Source organism: Lethenteron reissneri, chromosome 25 (genome assembly GCF_015708825.2).
Source record: "Lethenteron reissneri isolate LAM-NWPU_2019-01 chromosome 25, ASM1570882v1, whole genome shotgun sequence".
In the NCBI taxonomy this organism is placed as follows: Eukaryota; Metazoa; Chordata; class Hyperoartia; order Petromyzontiformes; family Petromyzontidae; genus Lethenteron; species Lethenteron reissneri.
In genome coordinates, this window is record NC_083803.1 from 18109787 (window position 1) to 18129897 (window position 20111).

General features: G+C 41.6%; 1 protein-coding gene across 2 annotated transcripts; it reads left to right on the forward strand.

The window, feature by feature from the left end:
- The first annotated feature begins 575 nt into the window (after positions 1 to 575).
- BBS1 (Bardet-Biedl syndrome 1) lies at positions 576 to 19292 on the forward strand. 2 transcript variants are annotated; one of them, XM_061559598.1, is made up of 17 exons: positions 576 to 823; positions 2310 to 2386; positions 3201 to 3235; positions 5132 to 5404; positions 6123 to 6169; positions 6724 to 6762; positions 8489 to 8561; positions 10700 to 10831; positions 12251 to 12357; positions 12882 to 13002; positions 13813 to 13971; positions 14521 to 14590; positions 15093 to 15251; positions 15963 to 16096; positions 17310 to 17444; positions 17542 to 17628; positions 17831 to 19292. In XM_061559598.1, the coding sequence occupies exons 1-17, from the start codon at positions 795 to 797 to the stop codon at positions 17915 to 17917; spliced, it is 1764 nt and encodes a 587-aa protein (XP_061415582.1). In that variant the 5' UTR covers positions 576 to 794; the 3' UTR covers positions 17918 to 19292. The 2 variants fall into 2 exon arrangements, with proteins under 2 accessions (XP_061415582.1, XP_061415583.1); XM_061559599.1 differs by having other exon boundaries at positions 17355 to 17444.
- Positions 19293 to 20111: the final 819 nt, after the last annotated feature.

Sequence of the window (20111 nt, forward strand, 5' to 3'; positions counted from 1 at the left end):
CGTCGTGATGTTTAAAGAAAAAATCACTTTCATTTTATTTTATTGTTATAACTTTTTATGTCTACGTGACTTTACCGAGAGACCCAAAGAATAACTACCATGTATTATTTTACTTATGTTGGTGTAACAAATAAAATGGCACCAGTGAAGTTTTGCCACTTTGGGTGGTACCAATATCTGGTCTGGCCCAAGGACTATTAACAGAAATGTCCTTGGTCACTGCCATCACGGTATAGCTGTTACATGTTTCTGTAACTCAATAGAATCTGCTATAACCATCCGAAAGTGATCTTCCCAAACCAGATTTGCGCTACAGGAAATGTATAATGTAAAATAGATATTTGTGCGCAATATATTTTGCTTTTCATGTGACAGTTGCTTTCACCGCTATTTCTATTTGCTTCATTGCATTACTTTTCATTTTTTGGTGACTCAAGTCACTTACAAATGAGAATCGAATCTTGGTCTCTGAGTTCTCACATCGTCAATCAAAATCAACTTGAACCTGACGTGTGACGTCACCACACCAGACAGATGTCGTAATGTCATGACGTCAAACCATCGGGGCGTTCATGACGTCATGGCGGAGGGTTAAAGGTCGGCCCTGGTAGCCTAGGCGACGGTGGAGGCGCCCATGAGCGAGAGGCCGTGAACGTAACGGAGAGTGTCTCTCTAAGTCTCTGCACGGAGAGTTTCTCTACTCGGAGTCTCTGCACGGAGAGTTGTCAGCGAGTGTCTGCACAGCGCCGCACTGTGTCACCCTCCACACGGCGTCTCCTCAAATCCGAGCAGCCATGGAGAACGCAGACGCCAAGGAGAGGAGGTGAGTTCGAGACGCTCAACATCGCTGCTATCGACTTAAGCGGTGGGTGGGTGGAATGCCTTCGGCTCCCTGGGTTCCATTCCCCATGCCCTATCCAGTGCTGGATGAGGGGCCTTATCCACCACGCTGTGCAGGTTGCGAGGGTTGTTTTGCCATACTTCACCACTGTGGTCCTTGCGGCTTGATGAAGGCGGGGGGAGGTTTGCTGCGCTGCCCTCTGTTGCCCACCACGCAGCGCCGATCGCGCCTGCTGTGGTGCATCGTGGCCTCCCATGGCGAGCACTCTCCAGGCTCAGCCCGGCTGAGCTTGCGAGGGGGGAAGGTTGCCGGTGGTGTCAGCATCGGCGCTTCGCGTTCGACTCGTCAACTTCATTTGGACACGTGACGTGGTGTTTACTCATTAGTCACGGACTGCGAAAGATAGCCACAGCAAGAAACCACCCTTGGAGAGAACTACATTAACACAACTATATATAGTTTGTTTATCGAGAAAAAACCCTCAATTTTAAATACTTTTTGGAACACAAAATCATCAGCATTCAATAAATAACGAAATAGGTAAGCGGACTGTCTCTCCGATGTATGTCTACATAAAAAAAAGTATTTCTGACACAAACCATCAGTCATATGGGCTTCTGAGAGCATGATTTCAGCAGCATTGATTCATCAGCACGAGCAAACTCTGGCCGTTTTTCATCATTCAATGTCTCATCAGCAGAGTCAGTCTTAAATAAATGTTGATTAACTGCCAGATATTATAGGCAAGAACCTTCACTTTAATATAAGGGTCCTGGCTGGATGCAATATTAGATATTTATGTAAAATATAAAAAATATATATACCATTTAATGGTCATGTATTTATGGTTGACCAAATTTTTGAAATTATTGCTGTAATAATATAAAATTATTTAATTATGTAATTTAGCCAGGAAAACTTTGCTGATCCTATCCAAATCTGATCTGGATCCCATTCAATTTCCTTAATCCCATTCTGTGTATTATTCTGGTAATAACCCCAATCCCTACCACATATCTTCACCAATGAATCAACACTTCAAACATGTTTTTTTTAAGTTGAACAAAGATACAACTTTCTGCCATCCTGGTGAAAGCATGGAATCCCAAATATAAAACTAGCTACCAGAAGCCTTGCAAATGTAATTGTAGCATTTGGCAAATAGTCCACGTGTACAAGTGTCACAATATGTGGATCCTAGGCATGTGTTCCAGATCTTCACAGGAATTCGAAAACCTTGCCGCGATACAAATTTAAAAATGTTCCTGATTGATCGAAAATATGACGTCAAAGGAAGCAATATCGGTGACATGACATCAGGCCCGTGCTTTTTGACCAAAGTTGAGTCATGTTAGGGTTGACCAGGCTCTCGTGCATATCGCTTGTAGATAGCCAGTGTCTGTTGTCATTGTGGGGCCAAGGGCAAGGTGTGTTGTGTGGATGACGTGGAGCGATGTTCTGTTTGCAGTGTGGAGGGGAACCCCAAGTGGCTAGATGCACACTACGACCCCGTGGCCAACCTGTACACCTTCACGTCATGCATGGGTGAGCTGTACAGCGAAGTTTGACATGCAGCTGCCTTATAGGATAGATGACACTTGGTATTTTGTGTCAATTTGACTTATTGTCAATGTGTCCACACCACTTAAATTGTTTTCATGGTTACAGATCATAGGCTGACTTTGAGGTTTCAAGTTTATTTTCCTGGCACAATGTTTAAGGCCACTGCATGTCCACATTTATCCATTCATCTCTAATAACCGATCTGATGATAAGGGTGTTGGGGCACCATGATGGTAACTCTGGTCGTGGTTTTCCTTTCACCTTGCCATTCCCCAGCATCGTAGATCAGCTGCTTGTGGTTTAAGTCATCCACGTGGCTGTATTCTACATCCAATTCTTTCATGAGCATAGCACTGTCCTGGTGCAAACTGAGTTCCCCGTTTTAAATTCAGTTTAATCAAAATCAGTATGAAATTGTTTAGGTTTAGTTACTTTTAAATGGTTATTTGAATATGTTTTATTGAAAACTGGGGAGGTTGCCAACCCACTTTATTAAGTTAACTTTCTGTGAGTTATTGGGTTTTTTACCCCACCTCAGCTGTGAAATTTTACATATACAACTGTGCCAAAATCATAACTTTCATAATAGTTAATACTTTATTACGTGGCTTCCTCCACTTATTAATCAATATTCGGGACACATCATCACCTGACAGCAACAACTACATTGAATTTAATATCTTTAATATTGTAAGTCATTTTGATAATGAAAAATATCCATTAATTTTTAAGTAAAGTGAATTGGAAATGATGTCAGTTTATATGTTCACACTTGCCTGCATTTATTTTTCAACAGCATTGGCAGATCTGCATGGAGATGGAGACAATAAGGTATGTGCAGGTATGGTCAGGGCACATCACCTTCCTGCTATGATAACACCCCACAACTCGTGCATTTAGCTAAAGCACCATGAAAAACGTGTAGCATAAAACATTATAAGTGTTACTTACATTTTTAATTGCTGAAAACGAAGTGCTACATGGCTATATGAAATGTTAATTACATAACGCTTAGACACGCAAAAAAATATTAGGTGAATGTGGCTTTACGTATTTTGGGTCGTTTCTCCTAATTATATTAAAATTATGCTGTCATGTAAATCTATCATTTTGTTTAGTCCTCATTGCTGAAAATATGCCAAATAAAGTGAAAACCAAATTCTACTATGATTGAATTTTTTGTTACAATTATTGATGAAAGAACGGAGATCATCAACTCTTAACTTAAGAACCCAGTTTAATATTGAGTGGCTGAAACCCGCAATCGAACCCAGAATGTCAACACTACGAGCTCTCAGTGAACACTGGGGCCCGGTAGTATCCCATTAGCATCCAGGTGGCCACAATGTGCCTTTATTTAGTATTACATCTACTTGCGGCATCATGATGATAAAGGTAAAATGTAAAGGTGCAGCCCTGCAATTCTTTGACTAAGCCACTGCTGCATGAAGAGCCTCAAATAGAGCGAACGCTCTAGGTTATTCTACCCTTCCACGTTGACCTGACGTGGTAGAAGAGATGGGCGTACTCACATTTTCCCCACCACATCCAACCTGCTGATCGACTAACTGTGGTGTACCACTATGGGGACCTCATTTGCCAGTAAAAATATGATAATTGGTTCTTTACCCTTCTATCTGGCAACAAAACTGACACCTTTTTACAAGGAGTCATGTTTGCATAGACCACAATACCTGCAGTCATAAATACAAACAAAAGACATAACTCTGATAATGTGCACTGTCCTTGAAGTTGATTGGTCCACACCCGAGACAGCTTTCCTTCGAGCCTAGTCTCACATGGGTTGGACCAGAAGACGCCAAAAGGCGCACTGCAGGTATTGTGGTCTATGCAAACATGACTCCTTGTAAAAAGGTGTCAGTTTTGTTGCCAGATAGAAGGGTAAAGAACCAATTATCATATTTTTACTGGCAAATGAGGTCCCCATAGTGTAGATGCTTGCCCCGAGCTCTCATACTCTGATGGTGCATTGTCTTTGAGTTGTGCGCCTTTTGGCGTCTTCTGGTCCAACCCATGTGAGACTAGGCTCGAAGGAAAGCTGTCTCGGGTGTGGACCAATCAACTTCAAGGACAGTGCACATTATCAGAGTTATGTCTTTTGTTTGTATTTATGACTGCAGGTAGTGTGGTCTATGCAAACATGACTCCTTGTAAAAAGGTGTCAGTTTTGTTGCCAGATAGAAGGGTAAAGAACCAATTATCATGTGGTGTACCAATTTATACTGCGAGGTGGACAGAGACCGGGATTTTAGAGACGTTCCTCATTGTTTCAACTGCCACCCTAGGAGATCAAATCGAATTAGTGACCTTTGGATGGCCAGTCCAGTGTGCTAATCATTACTCCACGGCAGCTGATGATAATGATGACAATGCAATAAATTAAGGTTCATAAAATAGTTTTAACTTGTAAGAAAATGGTAAAAACCGACTACCGGTTTGATGCACATATTGAAATATCGAGAAATATCCATTGCATGTTTAACTTTTTAACTGAGAAACGAAGGGCGCTGTCGTGGTTTAATGGTGAGCTCACTGGACTTCCAATCTAAAGGTCATCTGTTAGTGGCGGCAGGTGAAACAATAGGATACATTTCTTAAAACAGCGTCTTTATTTATAATATCTTACTGGACATGGCTTCCAGTTTACCGGTTATCATTTAACAACCCGAATATAAATCATTCATGATTCTGGTTATGTGCATATAGTTGGTGGTGGCCGACTTGGGCACGGGCGCGTACAGCATGAAGCTGCGCGTGTTCCGCGGCACGGCGCCGCTCGTAGAGAACACCCTCATCGACCTGCCCACCGGCGTCGCCACCTTCTTCATGGACACCAACGAGCCCCGCTCGCCCGCCATCGCCGTCGCCTCGGGTCCCTTCGTGTACGTCTACAAGAACCTGCGGCCCTACTTCAAGTTCACCCTGCCACCACTTGAGGTCAACCAGCTGGAGATGGACCTCTGGATCCAGGCGAGAGAGGTAAATGAGCCCCTTTAACCATCTGACATTAACTTTATCGTGATTATCAATCCAATCGATTTTGTCAATTCAAGAAAAAATTAACTTTTTTGTCGCTAGCGTACATTATTTTGTCTTGTTTATCATTTAATCTGTTTCATTTGTGTACATGCATTCACCCTATTAGCCTAAATGTATAATTTGCATATACTCTCCATAAACAAAAACATTGATTCTTAAAATAATTGTTCAATACATGTATCTTGGTGTTTCCCAATGACTCCCATTGTTAGAACACTCATTCATTTAATTTTCTAAACATCCCAATGTTATGCCGTCTTGAAGAATATTGATAGGCGTTTCTGCATCATTACACCCTTTCTGTATATATTATTCATGACAACACAGTGTAACTTCTTACATATTATTTGTATTTTTTATCACCAGAAAAATCTGAACCGTGCTGTCACTGCTATGTTTTGAGATAAAGATATGCCCGTTCAGAACACTAAAGTAGTGAACTATTTATCTTTTGTAAACGTGACACATTTTTACTGTTTGGCCGTGTCGGGTGGTGGAGGATTACGACACATTTATAAATAACGCGATCTAACCCAAAAACCTTTATTATGGACTAATGGAGAGCCGAACAACACATTGGGAAGAGCCCCCAGGGGATGATGCTGCAATATTTGTATCTGAATGTGTGGCTTCCAAAATTGTTTCTTGTAATTTTTAGGACAAAATCGACTACATGGCTCTCAAAGAAATGCTGGAAAACATACGGTAAATGGAAGCTTTTAAAGCTCTTTTTGTGCGAGTGATTTTAAACAAGTACTGTTGCTCGTAGTGTTCTGTGTATTTACTTTGCCGAGTTGAATGAAGGGTTGCCTGAAAAAAATATATGGTGCATTGAAGTGATACGTAGCATTGTCACCTGAATCGGTGTTCATGTTAAGACATGCCAAAAGTACTCTTGTTAGGTCCAAGTCAAAATGGGTTCCTGCTCAAATGAGCATTGAGGGTATGCCCATCTCCTGTTTAGAGCCCTGCGCGGTGCAGGAAATTCCACACTTAAAACATTACTATTTTTAAGACTTTTGTTAAATGATGAAGGTAAACTTTTTAAAATATTTGCGGCTGGGGTTAGGGTAAAACAGAAAACGGTTTGGGATCTATAGTCAAGAGCAGTTGAATAGGATCCAGATTAGGATCAAGTGAGTTAGATTGAGGTTTTGATTTCAGAATGAAAGGTTACTTCCTGAAAATGCCAATGTTTCACTTCCTTGTGCTGTACCAATGCAGAATGTTGTTGCTTCCGATTCTGTCACACATTGCAGGAGCAAAGGAGACGTCCCTCTTACTGTCAGATCGCTAAAGTAAGTCCTGTTTGTGCAATGCAGCATCAGCTACAAGCCATACACTCGCCTTGCACTTTGTATTATGAAGTCTATGCTGTGCCATTATGCGTATCAAACAAACAAAAGCATGGGGCACATAGAATTTCATAATCAATATTATTCATAATTGATTTTGGGTTGGACCATGTAATGATCTGGCCAAATTATTCTGACTTTCTGTATTTGGTTATGAATTTTCCTGGATTTTCCTGGAGATGTTTGACATAGTTTCAAGTGAAGCATCTTTTCTAATTGCTAGATTGAGTTGTGAGAATTGTTCTTCAGCTTATTGGTGAGCTGAAACAACAACAATTTGTGGGTTAATTGGTGCGTTAAAATTGGTGCATTGAATGCTTGTACACGTGGACTATAGAATTTGTTTGGCTGTGTCGTGTGCTGGAAGATTTTGCAGGAGATATTTAGCCAAGTTATTACGTGTTCTAACCCAAAAATATATTTGTGTTGGAATGAGTGATAGTCCTCTATTCATCAAATGGCCACCGTAACAACGTGTTTCTGGTTTTGCATTATAAAATGCGTCCGGTGTAGCCTACTGCTGAGTACTCTTGTCCTTGTTTAGTTGTTGCAAATATTGCTATTGACTGGTGACTGCTGTGTCTCAAGAGATGCATTTATGTAATAATATACATACAGTGGACTGGCCTGGTTTATTGTATACCTAAAAAGTAATGAGACAGCCTCCAATGCTGGAAAGCCTCACTTAGCCTGAAGGCTTTTTTCAGGAGGGTCCTGCCAAGTTTTCTAAGTGGATGGCGGTGTTGATATATGTAATCCCAATTTAGTAATTTGCAGGTATATTTCAGAATTGGGATATTTGGTGAAACCCAGTTACATTGTGTGTTTGTTTTTTTATACATTTTAAAATGAATCTCACACATACTAAGTTAATTAAGTTAATCTATTTCCTAAGTGATGGCTTTAAATAACACAGTTAATATTTGCATATAATTCATATCCATCTCTAAGTACATGCAAAAAATATATATTGCCCATAGGGTTTCCAAGGGAAGCATTACAGTATTCGGCGTTTGCACATAATTCAGCCACATTTCCTTCTGAGATCGCATATATATTGCTATGGAAGGCTTAGCCACATGCTGTAGTGGTGCAGTGGTAACATTTGTACGTACTTTCCTGGGTAAATGAGCATAATAGAAAAAAAAGGATCACACTGTCATATTAAAATCACATGGAGTTTTTATGTTCACCTGACACATCATAATTAGCTTAGCTATGTTTCTATTTTTTAGTGAATGAGTCATTCTGTTACCTGTGCTAATCACAGTAGGAAGCTATATTCTTTATTTGAAAACCTCTTCCACAATAGAGTTATGTCTCCTTTTCGGTATATCTCCTGCATTCTGGACTTCCCCTGGCTAATCCTCAATGTCTCCTACTTGTTGTCTCTATTGGTGTTTTATTTTGTGTCTGAACAACGCGTGGCTGATAGGGTTGTAGGTGGCATTCACGTTACTTCTGTTCATTCGCATGGCAGCTCGCAACTGGGCTGAGAACATCTCATCTCGCTGTGCACAGAAAATCCTTTTGGGTGGCAACCCGAGCCTTGAACCCTGGATCCCAGGCCAGATAGATCGGTACATAATCATGAGGATGATTTCCCAGAGCTCCACAGCCTCTGCTTGTGTCTGGCCCAGGTTTTAAGAACATGTTATGCTGCTGACAGGTTCCTCATGGTGGAGCCTCAGGAGATGGCAGCCTTCGCTGCCGTTCACAAACACACGCCACTCAAGCGCCAGGCAAGCCACACTCACCCGTACACCACCCAACAAGCCACAAAATGGATTTACCGCATTCGTAAAGCTCCTTGCCTATGAGCTGCATGCAACCTAACTACTTTATGGCAAAGCTATATTGGCCACCGCATTGCATAGGATGATGTTGAGGCTGCTGATGCAATAACATCTTCACAATGCTTTATTTGAACACCTTCCACTGAATCCAAAGAAACAGATAGGCTGCGGTAATCTGTTGTGGATGTGCACGGCTTTGGTGGGCAGTGTTGCTCTGGACAAGCTCAAGAGATTACTGTAAATACCTTATATCGATCTCGTGCCTCTTTTAGTGTAAATGTGCATTTGTGTTGGGTGTATGAAATGTATACTTGTTTTGTAATGCTCTTAAATGAAGGGCTCAGTACTGTCCTATTAAAAATATCTAATGATAAGTATCACTGGCGTTGTACATGTCGGAAAATGCCACATCTAACACGTGCAGCATTAGTTGACAGTCAATTAGTCTGCTATTGCCCCTAATTTGCAACACTGAGCCGTGAGCTCGGGCATGAGAGTGCAGGAGGCGCCACGTGTCTGCTTCTGTCAGCTCTTTGAGGAGTTTGAGCAGTCACTGGATATTGGCCACGATGGAACCAAACTATAGTGAGAGTTATGCACGACTCTTTTTCCACCAACATTTGCACAGATTCTAACTCTACTGGAGCTTAGATACATGTGTAACCATTATTAATATATCCAAGCTATTCTGATTTCCCTATAATGACATACTGTGGGTTTGGTTATATTCTATATAGCATATGTGAACTATTATTTCAAGCATTAAATCTGTCAATCATTTCTTACAATCGAGAATTAATAAAATACAAAATGCCACCTATGGAAGATAGATGATAAGGCATGGCACAACCAGATAGAATTACAAAAATGACACTAAGCCACAAATGCAAGGGCAAATACTTTATACAATAAATACAGTTTAACACGTAGGCTTTCGCGACCAATATCATCCATAATAGAGGTTTTTGGGTTAGATCACGTAAATATATAAAAGCGTCATTAAAACCCGCCACCACCCGACACAGCCAACTAGTAAGGGTTGTCACGTAAACAGAACGAGCCAATTCTTCATGAGTACAGCACACCGGTGTGTTGGAGAGCCAAGCCACAACATTTACAATCCGAGTTCGACGTTTCGCCAGTAATTACAACTAGCTTCATCAGGCGACAGCCAGATTTGTGGAGAAGTCTTACTTGAACATTTTAACACCTATTTTAATGCCAGAAAGGGTAAAACCTCTTCTTATATCTTAATACTGGCAAGGGAGGTCCCATGATGTAGCTGCTCGCCCCGAGCTCTCAATGTCCTGACAGTGGCATTGTCTTTGTGCTGTTCACCTTTTGGCGTCGTCTGGTCTAATGCTGTTTGAGACGAGGCTCTGAAGAAAGCTGTCTGTGGTATGGACCAATCAGTTTAAAAGACAATGCTTATGCTGTCAGAGCACGTTTTTTTTTGCATGTTCACCACAAGTATATGTGGTTAATGCAGACATGATTCCTTGCAAAAGGTTTCAGTTTGGTGTTTTAACATCTTAACACCTGTTTTATTGCCAGAAAGGGTATATATATATTCTCAAAAGTATTCAGACAAAGGATGCTTCTTTGTGAAATCGTGCAAAAGAACATTTATTTATTTTTGTTACAATGAGGTTAGGTTGTTATATTTAGCGTAAGTAAATGTGTGTCACCCGAGTCGCACGCAGTTGAGCCTCGCAACATTTAAACACCGTAACTCATAACTCAAGGTTGGTCACGTTTTAAGTAAATTCGTCAACTTATTAAAAGAACGCTGATTTTTTAATCTCGCTTTGTTTCTACAGCATGTTTGCAATTCTTTTTAACGTTTCTGTAATTATTTTAAGCACACAACGAAAGAATAGTCAACTTCATCTGGGCTTCAGACCGTCATTGAGACAGACATACATACATACATGCAAGCAGTTATGCAATGTTCATCCCAAATTGTATTATTATGCTTGTTTACCCAGGAAAGCCTCACTGAGTCTCATTCAGCAAGGTGTTAACAATCCCAGTTGAGTAATTGAGTCTTGGGGTGAACTGTTATCTGCTGATAAAACTTGCAGACAGTGATCACGTGCCTGAGCACGCTGCGGAAGAGCCTGGCGGATGAAGACGCTGTGAGCTGCCTCGTAGTGGGCACCGAGAGCTCTGACATCTTTGTGCTGGACCCCGAGGCCTTCACTATCCTGGCCAAAGTGAGTGTGTGCAAAGCTACAGCCCTTCCCTGCCCTACCCAAGCCACCGCGTTGTTCTACAAATGCACAGCGTGCCAAGATATCAATGGGGATATTGTTTATTTAGCTATGAAACCTCACTAATTCTCCATATTCATTTTCTGGAGGTTCCTGCATTGGAATACTTGGCCAGTTCCGTTTTAAGGAGTTTTTTTTTTTAGTTGGGAGGAAACCAGAGTACTCAGATAAACCCATACTTCCAAGGGGATAACACTCAAATATCCACACAGATGGATTCATGAACAGATTTTCTGTTGTGGCCACCTCGCAGCCTGGTGAGTTTGAAAAATCTACGAGGTACATCAACCCTTGCCTCTGAAGTGCTGGGTTACAACGTGCACCACTTCCCACGGGAGTTCATGCCTCACCCTCGCTTGGGATCGCGGTTTCGGGGGTAGACTTTTAACGATGATCACCCCCTTGCAAATCGATGAACTCTCGTCATTTGGAGTTATGATTTGATTCAAGAAACCATTGCTTTTTCTGTTGTACTAAATGTAGCACCCAAAGTGCCTTCATGGTTAGCACGGCTGGCTACGTAAAGTGTGAAAGAAATTCTACTTACATACGTGTATATGAGTTAATTATAATAATTGTTATGATTCAATGCATGTACCATGAACCCTTCAATGCACTTGACATGTTTTTTGTGTGTTCGGGCTTGAATAGGGATCACATGTTTCTTGCTAATCACAGCGAAAGAAATCTTTGGTGTGACTGTGCGCTATTACTCCAAGCACTGAGCACCAGAGTCTAAATATTTAGTTTGCACAGTTTTCCATTCCCGTGACCCTTCGCCCCACACCCAGAGCTGACGCTCACAGTCCTGCAAGATGCCAAATGGTTTGTGGAAACATCTGTGAATGATCATATACAATATATTTATTTATATATTGCTTTATTTATCACCATCTGTTTGGGTTGATGCATTGTAGAATCACAACTCTTGTGAGATTCTAGATAACGGGACATTTAAAGATTTTATATTTAAAGTAGTGTCACAGTTTTAGTGTGTGCCCACTTGCAGATATGTTGCAAATCTAATGAATTAGAACGTTTTGTAAATTTGGATTTTATATGTACATACACACATATCTAAGGAAACTATAGCCCAGGTAGTGCACTATTCACAATTATGGAGGAAACACATAGAGGAAGATGTAAAGGAAGATGTTTTTAAGGTGAAAGTCTACAAAGACGTTCCCATCAATGTGAAACATGTTCGATATGTATATTGTATATAATGGAGGTGTTGACATTCAGGCAATTGCGTGGTTAATTGAAGACAGCACTCCTTGAGTTGTAATTGAATGAGATGAGGTGAACAGCGTGGACCTTAATCGACATGAGGGTGACGGTGGACTGCATGCGTCCCGGCAGATGAGCCTGCCCAGTGTACCCGTCTTCGTGGACGTATCCGGCCTCTTCGACGTTGAGTTCCGAGTGGTGGTGGCTTGCCGCAACGGCAACGTCTACACCCTCAAGCGGTACCTAGCAGCACACGTGCACGTGGAGCATTGAATGTCCTGAAATAAAGCATTGTGAGCATTGACAAGAGATAAGTTCTTTTGAAGAAAGACAGTGCTAGCTGCTGCGTACTTATTTTCATTTAAGTAAAAGTTTTTAACGATCTCAGTTCCCATGAAATGGGTTTAATAATCCTTCTGTATCCACTCTATATGAGCTCGAGCATCCCATTTCTACAAAGGAGATTACTCCGGAAGTATGTTGGCGAGTGAGAATCCACTTGGCTTGAAATGAGGCTGGCACACGAGACGTTTGTTTTCACTTGGCGTAATACGCTGCCCTTATTCCATCCAGAATTTTAGAAAACGCATGTGTTTTTTTTTTTACCTAAAAATTACAGCACGATCCATCAGCAGCTGGAAAGGGTGCAGCCTCGTAGCGCGACTTCTGCCTTGGCCATCGGCAGTGCCCGTTTGTGTCGACGATCTGAAGTGCAGTCTCGCTTAACCCGAATGCCCGTGCGCTTTCCCGTATCCTGTCGAAGGGACTCGAAGAAGCCGCGACACTGCATCGAGCTGAGCTCGCAGCCCGTGGGGCTTGTGCGCGTCAACAAGAATGTGGTGGTGGGCTGCATGGACGAGAGCCTGCAGGGATACACGCAGAAGGTGCGCCCGTGCCACTGTAGCTCCTACAAGCGTTGAGTTTGAGCATTTATTGTATTTGTTCTCGGTGACATGACCCAGTGGGAGGACGCTCGTCTGCTTGTTGCAGAGGTTTGCAGTTTGGATTAGAAATGGCACCCTGGCTGTTATATTAATCATAAATGTCTGCTGCCTGCTTCCCAACTTAAATTAAACATCCCGTGGCATCATTCTAAATGGGCAGACCATTCATTGTGTGCAGGCATCATGGACCAAATTTGCCACAGATTACCTGCAAAAAATTGAGATTACACGTACCAATAATCGTCCCTCACTCGCCAGCTAATGCCCACTTGCAAGCTGCAGCTGGGGGTGCCCTTTGAATGTTGGAGATTAGATGCGAGGCAAGGCACTTTGAGTTGCTGAGGCATTTAAGCAGCGACATATACATGTAAAGATTATTATTGTTATAACCATTGCATACACATGCATAGAGATCCCTGTTTTAAGTTGCTTTCATGTGTTTTATGTTTTTGCTAAATGTTGCCTAGAATGGTATGGTTTAAACAATCATGTTATTCTAAACCTATCTTGACACCACATTCGTAAGTTGTAGACATTTAAACTCCTGTCATATAAAACTCGGCATATTTAAATTCATGAACTAAAAGTTGCCATTCCAACACAAGTCACACCTCCAATCGTTTGTTATTGTGCAGAGCCGAGTCTATTCAAATTTACCACATCCATCCCTGCTAATGCAGAGGACAGCCAGTGGCGTTGTAGATGAGCGGAGACCATGAGTGTTCCTGTCTTGGTGACGGTGGATCACAGGGAAAAAGGTTGTGGACTGTCAACTTGCCGGCCGCCATAACCACCATGCAGCTCATGGACCACAAGGGCCGAGGCTTCAAAGCTGTTCTGGTGGCCATGGTTAACTCCGAGGTGCATATATACCGGGACAAGTACCTCGTGAACATCATCAAAACGCAGGTACAATGAGCGTCGGTGCATGCTTTCAGGTTTCAACACACAGAGTCACGTTTCACGCCTTGTTCCAGAGGGACAGATTTTCATTGTCTTAATGGTTCACGGTGCAGGTTAATCGTGATGATTAGCCATTGTGTGCCGGCCTCCCGGTCCAAATTTAAAAATTATAATTACCTGTAATTTACTCAGTTGAAATCTTCATAGCAGTCATTGCCCCTGACTGATAAAACTTGGCAGGACGGTACTGATAAAGAGCCATGAGACTGAGTAAGCCTTTCCTGGGTAAACAAGTCTACGAACAATAAATTGTTCTCAACAGAAAATGTTAAGTGCCTACGGTATAATCATTGCCTTTATAAAACAGGGAAGTGGATTTTGAAGACTCAAATAATGGTGTAAAGTATTTGGTTTGAGAGAACCATAATTGTGAGTTTGAGAACATCTATAACGCTGCTGAAATTTGTGACATTAACGTCTTTGTTATGATGCCAAGTTAGTAATTGACATGGGTGACATTCACCACTGATTAATTGCGGTCTTTGCTGTTCACAGGATGTAGTGACCAGCGTCTGCTTCGGCAGATATGGCCGGGAGGACAGCACATTGGTCATGACCACCAAGGGTAAGGCAGATGCACGAGAGATTCATGTTGGTGTGGAAGTGGGTAGCACTTACCCTCACGTATGTAGGATTATGTTAATACATATATGATATGTATATGTGTGGGATGGTATTGTTTTACCTCTATTTTATATAGTTTTGCATTGAACTAGAACCCATAGCTAATAGAGAGCACCCTTGCATAAAAAAATTATAGTTTACCAGCATTGGTTTAAACAAGCCTGACCCTGTTGATGAGACGTTGATTGCAAAAACCTGTGCTGAGTTTACTTGTAATAAGCCAATGTTGCTGGAAATAAATCACTGTCAGAAGGCCATGTGGCCAATAGGTTGTGTAAAAAATATATACTTTTATTTTGTATGTGTAGAGACAGATTTGGGTAGGAGGTGTACTGCTTGCACATTTGTTTTGTTGCATGTGTTGTTTACAATGACACTGATGATGTGTTAATTTCTACATTGATCAGGATAACTGTAGGCAATGTCTTCCTCGTCTTTGACAGGTGGTGGCCTGGCCATCAAGATTCTAAAGCGCACGGCAGTGTTTGAGGAGAAGGACGCCACTCTGGGGCCCCCTGTGGCGCAGAACATCAAGCTCAACGTGCCCAAGAAGACCAAGCTCTACGTGGATCAGACGCTACGCGAGCGCGAGTGTGCCGTTTGTGCGTCTTCCTAATCGGGGGGCGAAAATACACATCAACTCCATTTCACTGGGGTTAGGGTGCCATCTCAATCAGACACATGCGGGTCTGAATCCGGTTCAGGATTTTGTGGAAATTCGACAGTGCTTGCCGAGTGTGCAGGCTGGCCCCCCTACATGGGAATGTTGAATTTCCGTCGCTGCTTCAGGGCTGCCAGTGGAAATTAGCACCATTCCATTGCTCGATTGAGCACGGAGACAATTTCACTTTTTACTTTGACCAGACGAGACCCATTTTTCATGATATATCCAAATGCCATCGCAAATTTTCCAGCTTCAACCTGGAGCATGGCACTGTACAATGTGCAACACATTCACAAAGACTGCCACCACCATCTAGAATCCGCATTGCATGGCATGTACTTTCCAAACGTCTCTGTTATTTGAGTGTGTTAATAATGAAACCTTTTTTCAGGCGAAACGTCTATTGAATCTCAAGACCTCAGGACCCGCCTGGGGATATGTAGCTAGTTCCTCTGGGAGTATTTTAGACACCTACGTGACCACAAATTGTGACAGTTAATAGAATTGTGCAGGGGTTGGATTATTACTTCCCTATAACCAAATATATAGAGTTTAAGTTAATTATTTAGTCATTGGATGAGTAGTTACTTCATTAAGCGATTCCCTCAAACCTTTCTTGCAACTTGCTGTCCGTTACGCACATTCCCAGCCATGCACCGGGTGTTTCAAACGGATCTGTATCGCCTGCGTCTGGAGGCTGCACGTGCCTACATGAAGGCCCTGGACTCCTGCCTCGCGCCCGTCTCCTCCAGCCTCGCCGAGCCGCTCAAATTGAACGCCACGGTGCGTGCATTCCTCGCCCATGTGCACGTTTCTCTGATCCAAACCTATCTCGAGGCCCGACCTTGTCCAGTCCATACACCTACGTGTAATATAAGTATAACCTTAATTTCTGCCATTTCTCCTGGTCCGATCATCTTTATAAGTTACGATCTAGCAACTGCTAGCTGAAAGCCTTCCCAAGCAATTGACATCTGGCATGGTCTTACGATGCAACAATTAATCTAGCACCTGTACAGGAGCTAATTTAATTACTCCCAATTCGCAGTGGATGTCTTCTCAGTTGTGTTTTATTCTCATGAAGTTAACTTTGGTTAACCAGGTGAGAACTCGAGGTAATAGGATAGTCTCATTCAGAAGAGTGGCCTGGGTCCCCAAAATGACAAGCAAACCAAACTAAATAAAGGACCGAAGTTAACAGAAATGATAAAACAACCGTATATGATGTATCTTACTTGCGTTTGATCCCTAATACGTGTGTTCCTCTTCCCCTCTCTCAGTGCATCCACCAGGTCTGACAATTTAGTTGTAATTGTCATAAATTGTTTAGTTTGAATTCCATTCTATATTCTATGGGAACCTCATTTGCCAGTAAAAATATGATAATTGTTTTTTTTACCCTTCTATCTGGCAACAAAACTGACACCTTTTCACAAGGAGTCATGTTTGCATAGACCGCAATACCTGCAGTCATAATACAAACAAAAGACATAACTCTGATAATGTGCACTGTCCTTGAAGTTGATTGGTCCACACCCGGGACAGCTTTCCTTAGAGCCTAGTCTCACATGGGTTGGACCAGATGACGCCAAAAGGCGCACAACTCAAAGACAATGCACCATCAGAGTATGAGAGCTCGGGGCAAGCATCTACACTATGGGAACCTCATTTGCCAGTAAAAATATGATAATTGATTTTTTTACCCTTCTATCTGGAAACAAAACTGACACCTTTTTACAAGGAGTCATGTTTGCATTCTATATTGTTGGATAATCTCATTTACTAGATTTGTCCACTAGAGGGGGCACGGAGCGCACTTGCAAATTATCTTCATGTTGAAGAATAGAGCTTCACTTGCAGACAGCAAACATGATTATAGAATGATTTGTGATAGGATGACTTTGTGCATCATAATTGCATGTAATTACTCTGCATCACTTTACAGGGGTCTGTGTAGACATCCCTTGACATCAGGACCGCTGTGTGGTGCGTGCAGGTGCAGGGCATTGGCCCCAACTTTAAACTGACGCTGAACTTGCAGAATACATCGCCAAGCCGTCCCTGCGTGGGACTCTTTGTCTGCTTCTCATATGATGAGCGCCTGTACTCTATGACTCAAGCCTTCTTCAAGGTGGGATTGTTGAAAACATTTTTCAAAAAAACAATTGTTGAATTATATTTTGAGGAACAAATATACATTATATTTTTGTATGTATGCTTTTCTCTAGCTTCCAATGCTGGTTCCTGGACTAAATTACCCAATCGAGACCTTTGTGGAGTGTCGTAGTGACCAAGGCATCTCTGACATCATTAAGGTATGTTTTACTAATCAGTTCATGTAATGGGCAATTATTATTTTAATGATTACAGTGCAACATTTTTTTAAACATGTTTATTACATTATAAGCATTTGTATTTTCTGGATGTAGTCACTTCATTTTCATAGTTGAACCCTGTCTGTTTCAATGTTAAAATCCAGTTGTTTGCTGTCTGTTAATTTCTAATGTTCAATGCCAGGTGTTTGCAGTCCGTGAAGGAAGCAGCATACCAATTCTGACTGCTCATATCAATATGCCGGTCAGTGAGGGCCTGCCTTTCTCCTAAGCAGAGGGGATATTTGAGTGGTTGTCACCACTCTTATGCCATCTGTGGTTGTTCCAGCCACTTTCAGTCACTATCAATGGGAGGTGATTGTCATGAACCTTAGATCATTCAGTTATACTTAATTCCTAGGTCAGAACTTCTTAGATGCTGGCTTCAAGTCCTGGATTATTACCGACACCACGCAGAGGTCACCATGTGGCAAATTCGACGGTCTGAGTCCTTTTGGCAGTGATTGTCCGGAAAAAAACCCCAATATGCTTTCATACTCAATTCTGCCAAACCATACGCTGATGATGTATGCAACAGTGTTAGAACTGTTGTTAGAACTGTTGCATGAAATTCAATTTTCTGAATTTCTGAAGAGTGGGTAAATGAGATGTTCCATGACAGATGCAATTATTTTTCTCTTTATTAGAATAATTTTAGTGATGTGATGTTTTATTATGATGCATGCAATTATTGTTTTGCATTTAAAAGACTTGTGTAATAAGATGATCCTGACTGCACAAATACATCTTCTAATATTGACCATTGCATTAAATTAACTATAAAAATGGTACGATAATTTCCAAATCCTGTTATTTGTGGCGCCCCTACGGTTCGCGGAAACTCCGGTCATCCGACGCGGGCGAATAACCTTACATTTATGAGTTTTTGCAAATTATTGGATCTTTTTGGAGGGTGGCTCTACATTTCTGTAATCTGTAAAAAAGTTAGCGATAAAATCACATTGCCCCGTGGATTACAGGGTCTGCTAGACCCTGTATAGAGTCAGCTCTCTTCCTTTCAACGCGAAACACAGCACAGGATTTGTACATTAACATTTCAAATGTGTACAATATTTTCTTCCATCAGTGGCAGAGTGATTTCTATCCATCATATCATGCCGCGGGTCACGGTGAATCTCGGTTAAACAAGGTTACGTTAGAGAAAACGGCACAAGCAACTTGTTTGTTTTACTTTTCTGCATTTTTTTCCTTCTCATCAGTCCTGAGCTTGAACGGCAGCCTTCTTTTTATGCAACATTTACCAACATACCACTCTATGCAGAGGCGCACACTGGCACCAGTAGGAAACAAAAAGCCCTTGCGCGTATCGCTCCCAAGCTCATTCCTGAGCTGCACCCTTTTCCCACGGCCCTACCAGCCAACCAAAGTCGAGCACTTCCCTTTGGTCATTACCACGTGATGAATGGTCGGTTGTTGGGGTGCTAAGAGCACGTTAAACTCAGGAATGAGATGCCGCTTGGTTAATGATTCCAATGGAAATACAAAGTGTATTTATTTTAATTTGAATGAAATAAGATGTGTAGAATAGTATATTTTAGACATGTTTGTCATTTTGGAAATTGAACAATTTAGCAAATAGGGCAAAATTTTTTTTTTTATGTGCATAAACCCTGTGTAGCTGTGAATGTTGTAAATAATAAATATAGTATGTGCAGAAAAATATCTCCGGACATTTTTTATTCTTTAATAATCCACCTTCCAAAGAAGAATGTTTTACACATCCCATCAGCCGCAGCCACCTGGGAATGCATCACTTCAGTAGCATTTGTACAACACAAGCAAATTCTGGACCTATTTCGACATTTACTGTCTCATCAGCAGTCAGGATGACTTGTGGAGGGAGATACAAGAGGTGTATTGTGTGCGTATTTATTGTTACTTAAATTATCCACGACTGTAATTATTTTGTTCACTATTAAGATAAAGTAGCCATGCCTGTCTCTTCCCAATATCTGTTTGACCTAGTGACCAATGTTAATGAAATGTCCAGAAATGGTTCATTACCAACACCTCTTGCCTGGGATTTCTTTTCAGGCGAAAAGGTCAGAGGTTAAGACCACAATGTCTGCCATGAACAGGACAGAAGCCTTAGAGCCACACATTCAACCAAATGCCTTTGCTATTGCTTTCAGATAATTTTAATTCAAAATGCACACCCTATTGTGTCTCTTGAAAACCACTTTCATTTGTCTTGCAGAGCCCTTTCCCAAGAATGCTTTGTCTCACTGCAAGAAATGTAGTAAGCAAGGCGTATGTGTTGTAAAGTAGACACCTGCTCCTGGCATGAAAGTGACATCATTGCAATTGCATCATTTCAATGGCATAATTTTGGTTTTTAGAAAATTAATATCTTCAAAGGCCGACATTACATAATTTACGTGCCAAGCTTTGCAATACATGTGATG

Bases quoted from the DNA above. Each gene is read 5' to 3' on its own strand.
- BBS1 (XM_061559598.1), top strand. From the start codon at position 795: ATGGAGAACGCAGACGCCAAGGAGAGGAG. The intron at 6,763-8,488 runs GTAAGTCCTGTT...TGCTGCTGACAG, and splicing joins CTTACTGTCAGATCGCTAAA to GTTCCTCATGGTGGAGCCTC. The intron at 16,097-17,309 runs GTGCGTGCATTC...TGGTGCGTGCAG, and splicing joins CGCTCAAATTGAACGCCACG to GTGCAGGGCATTGGCCCCAA.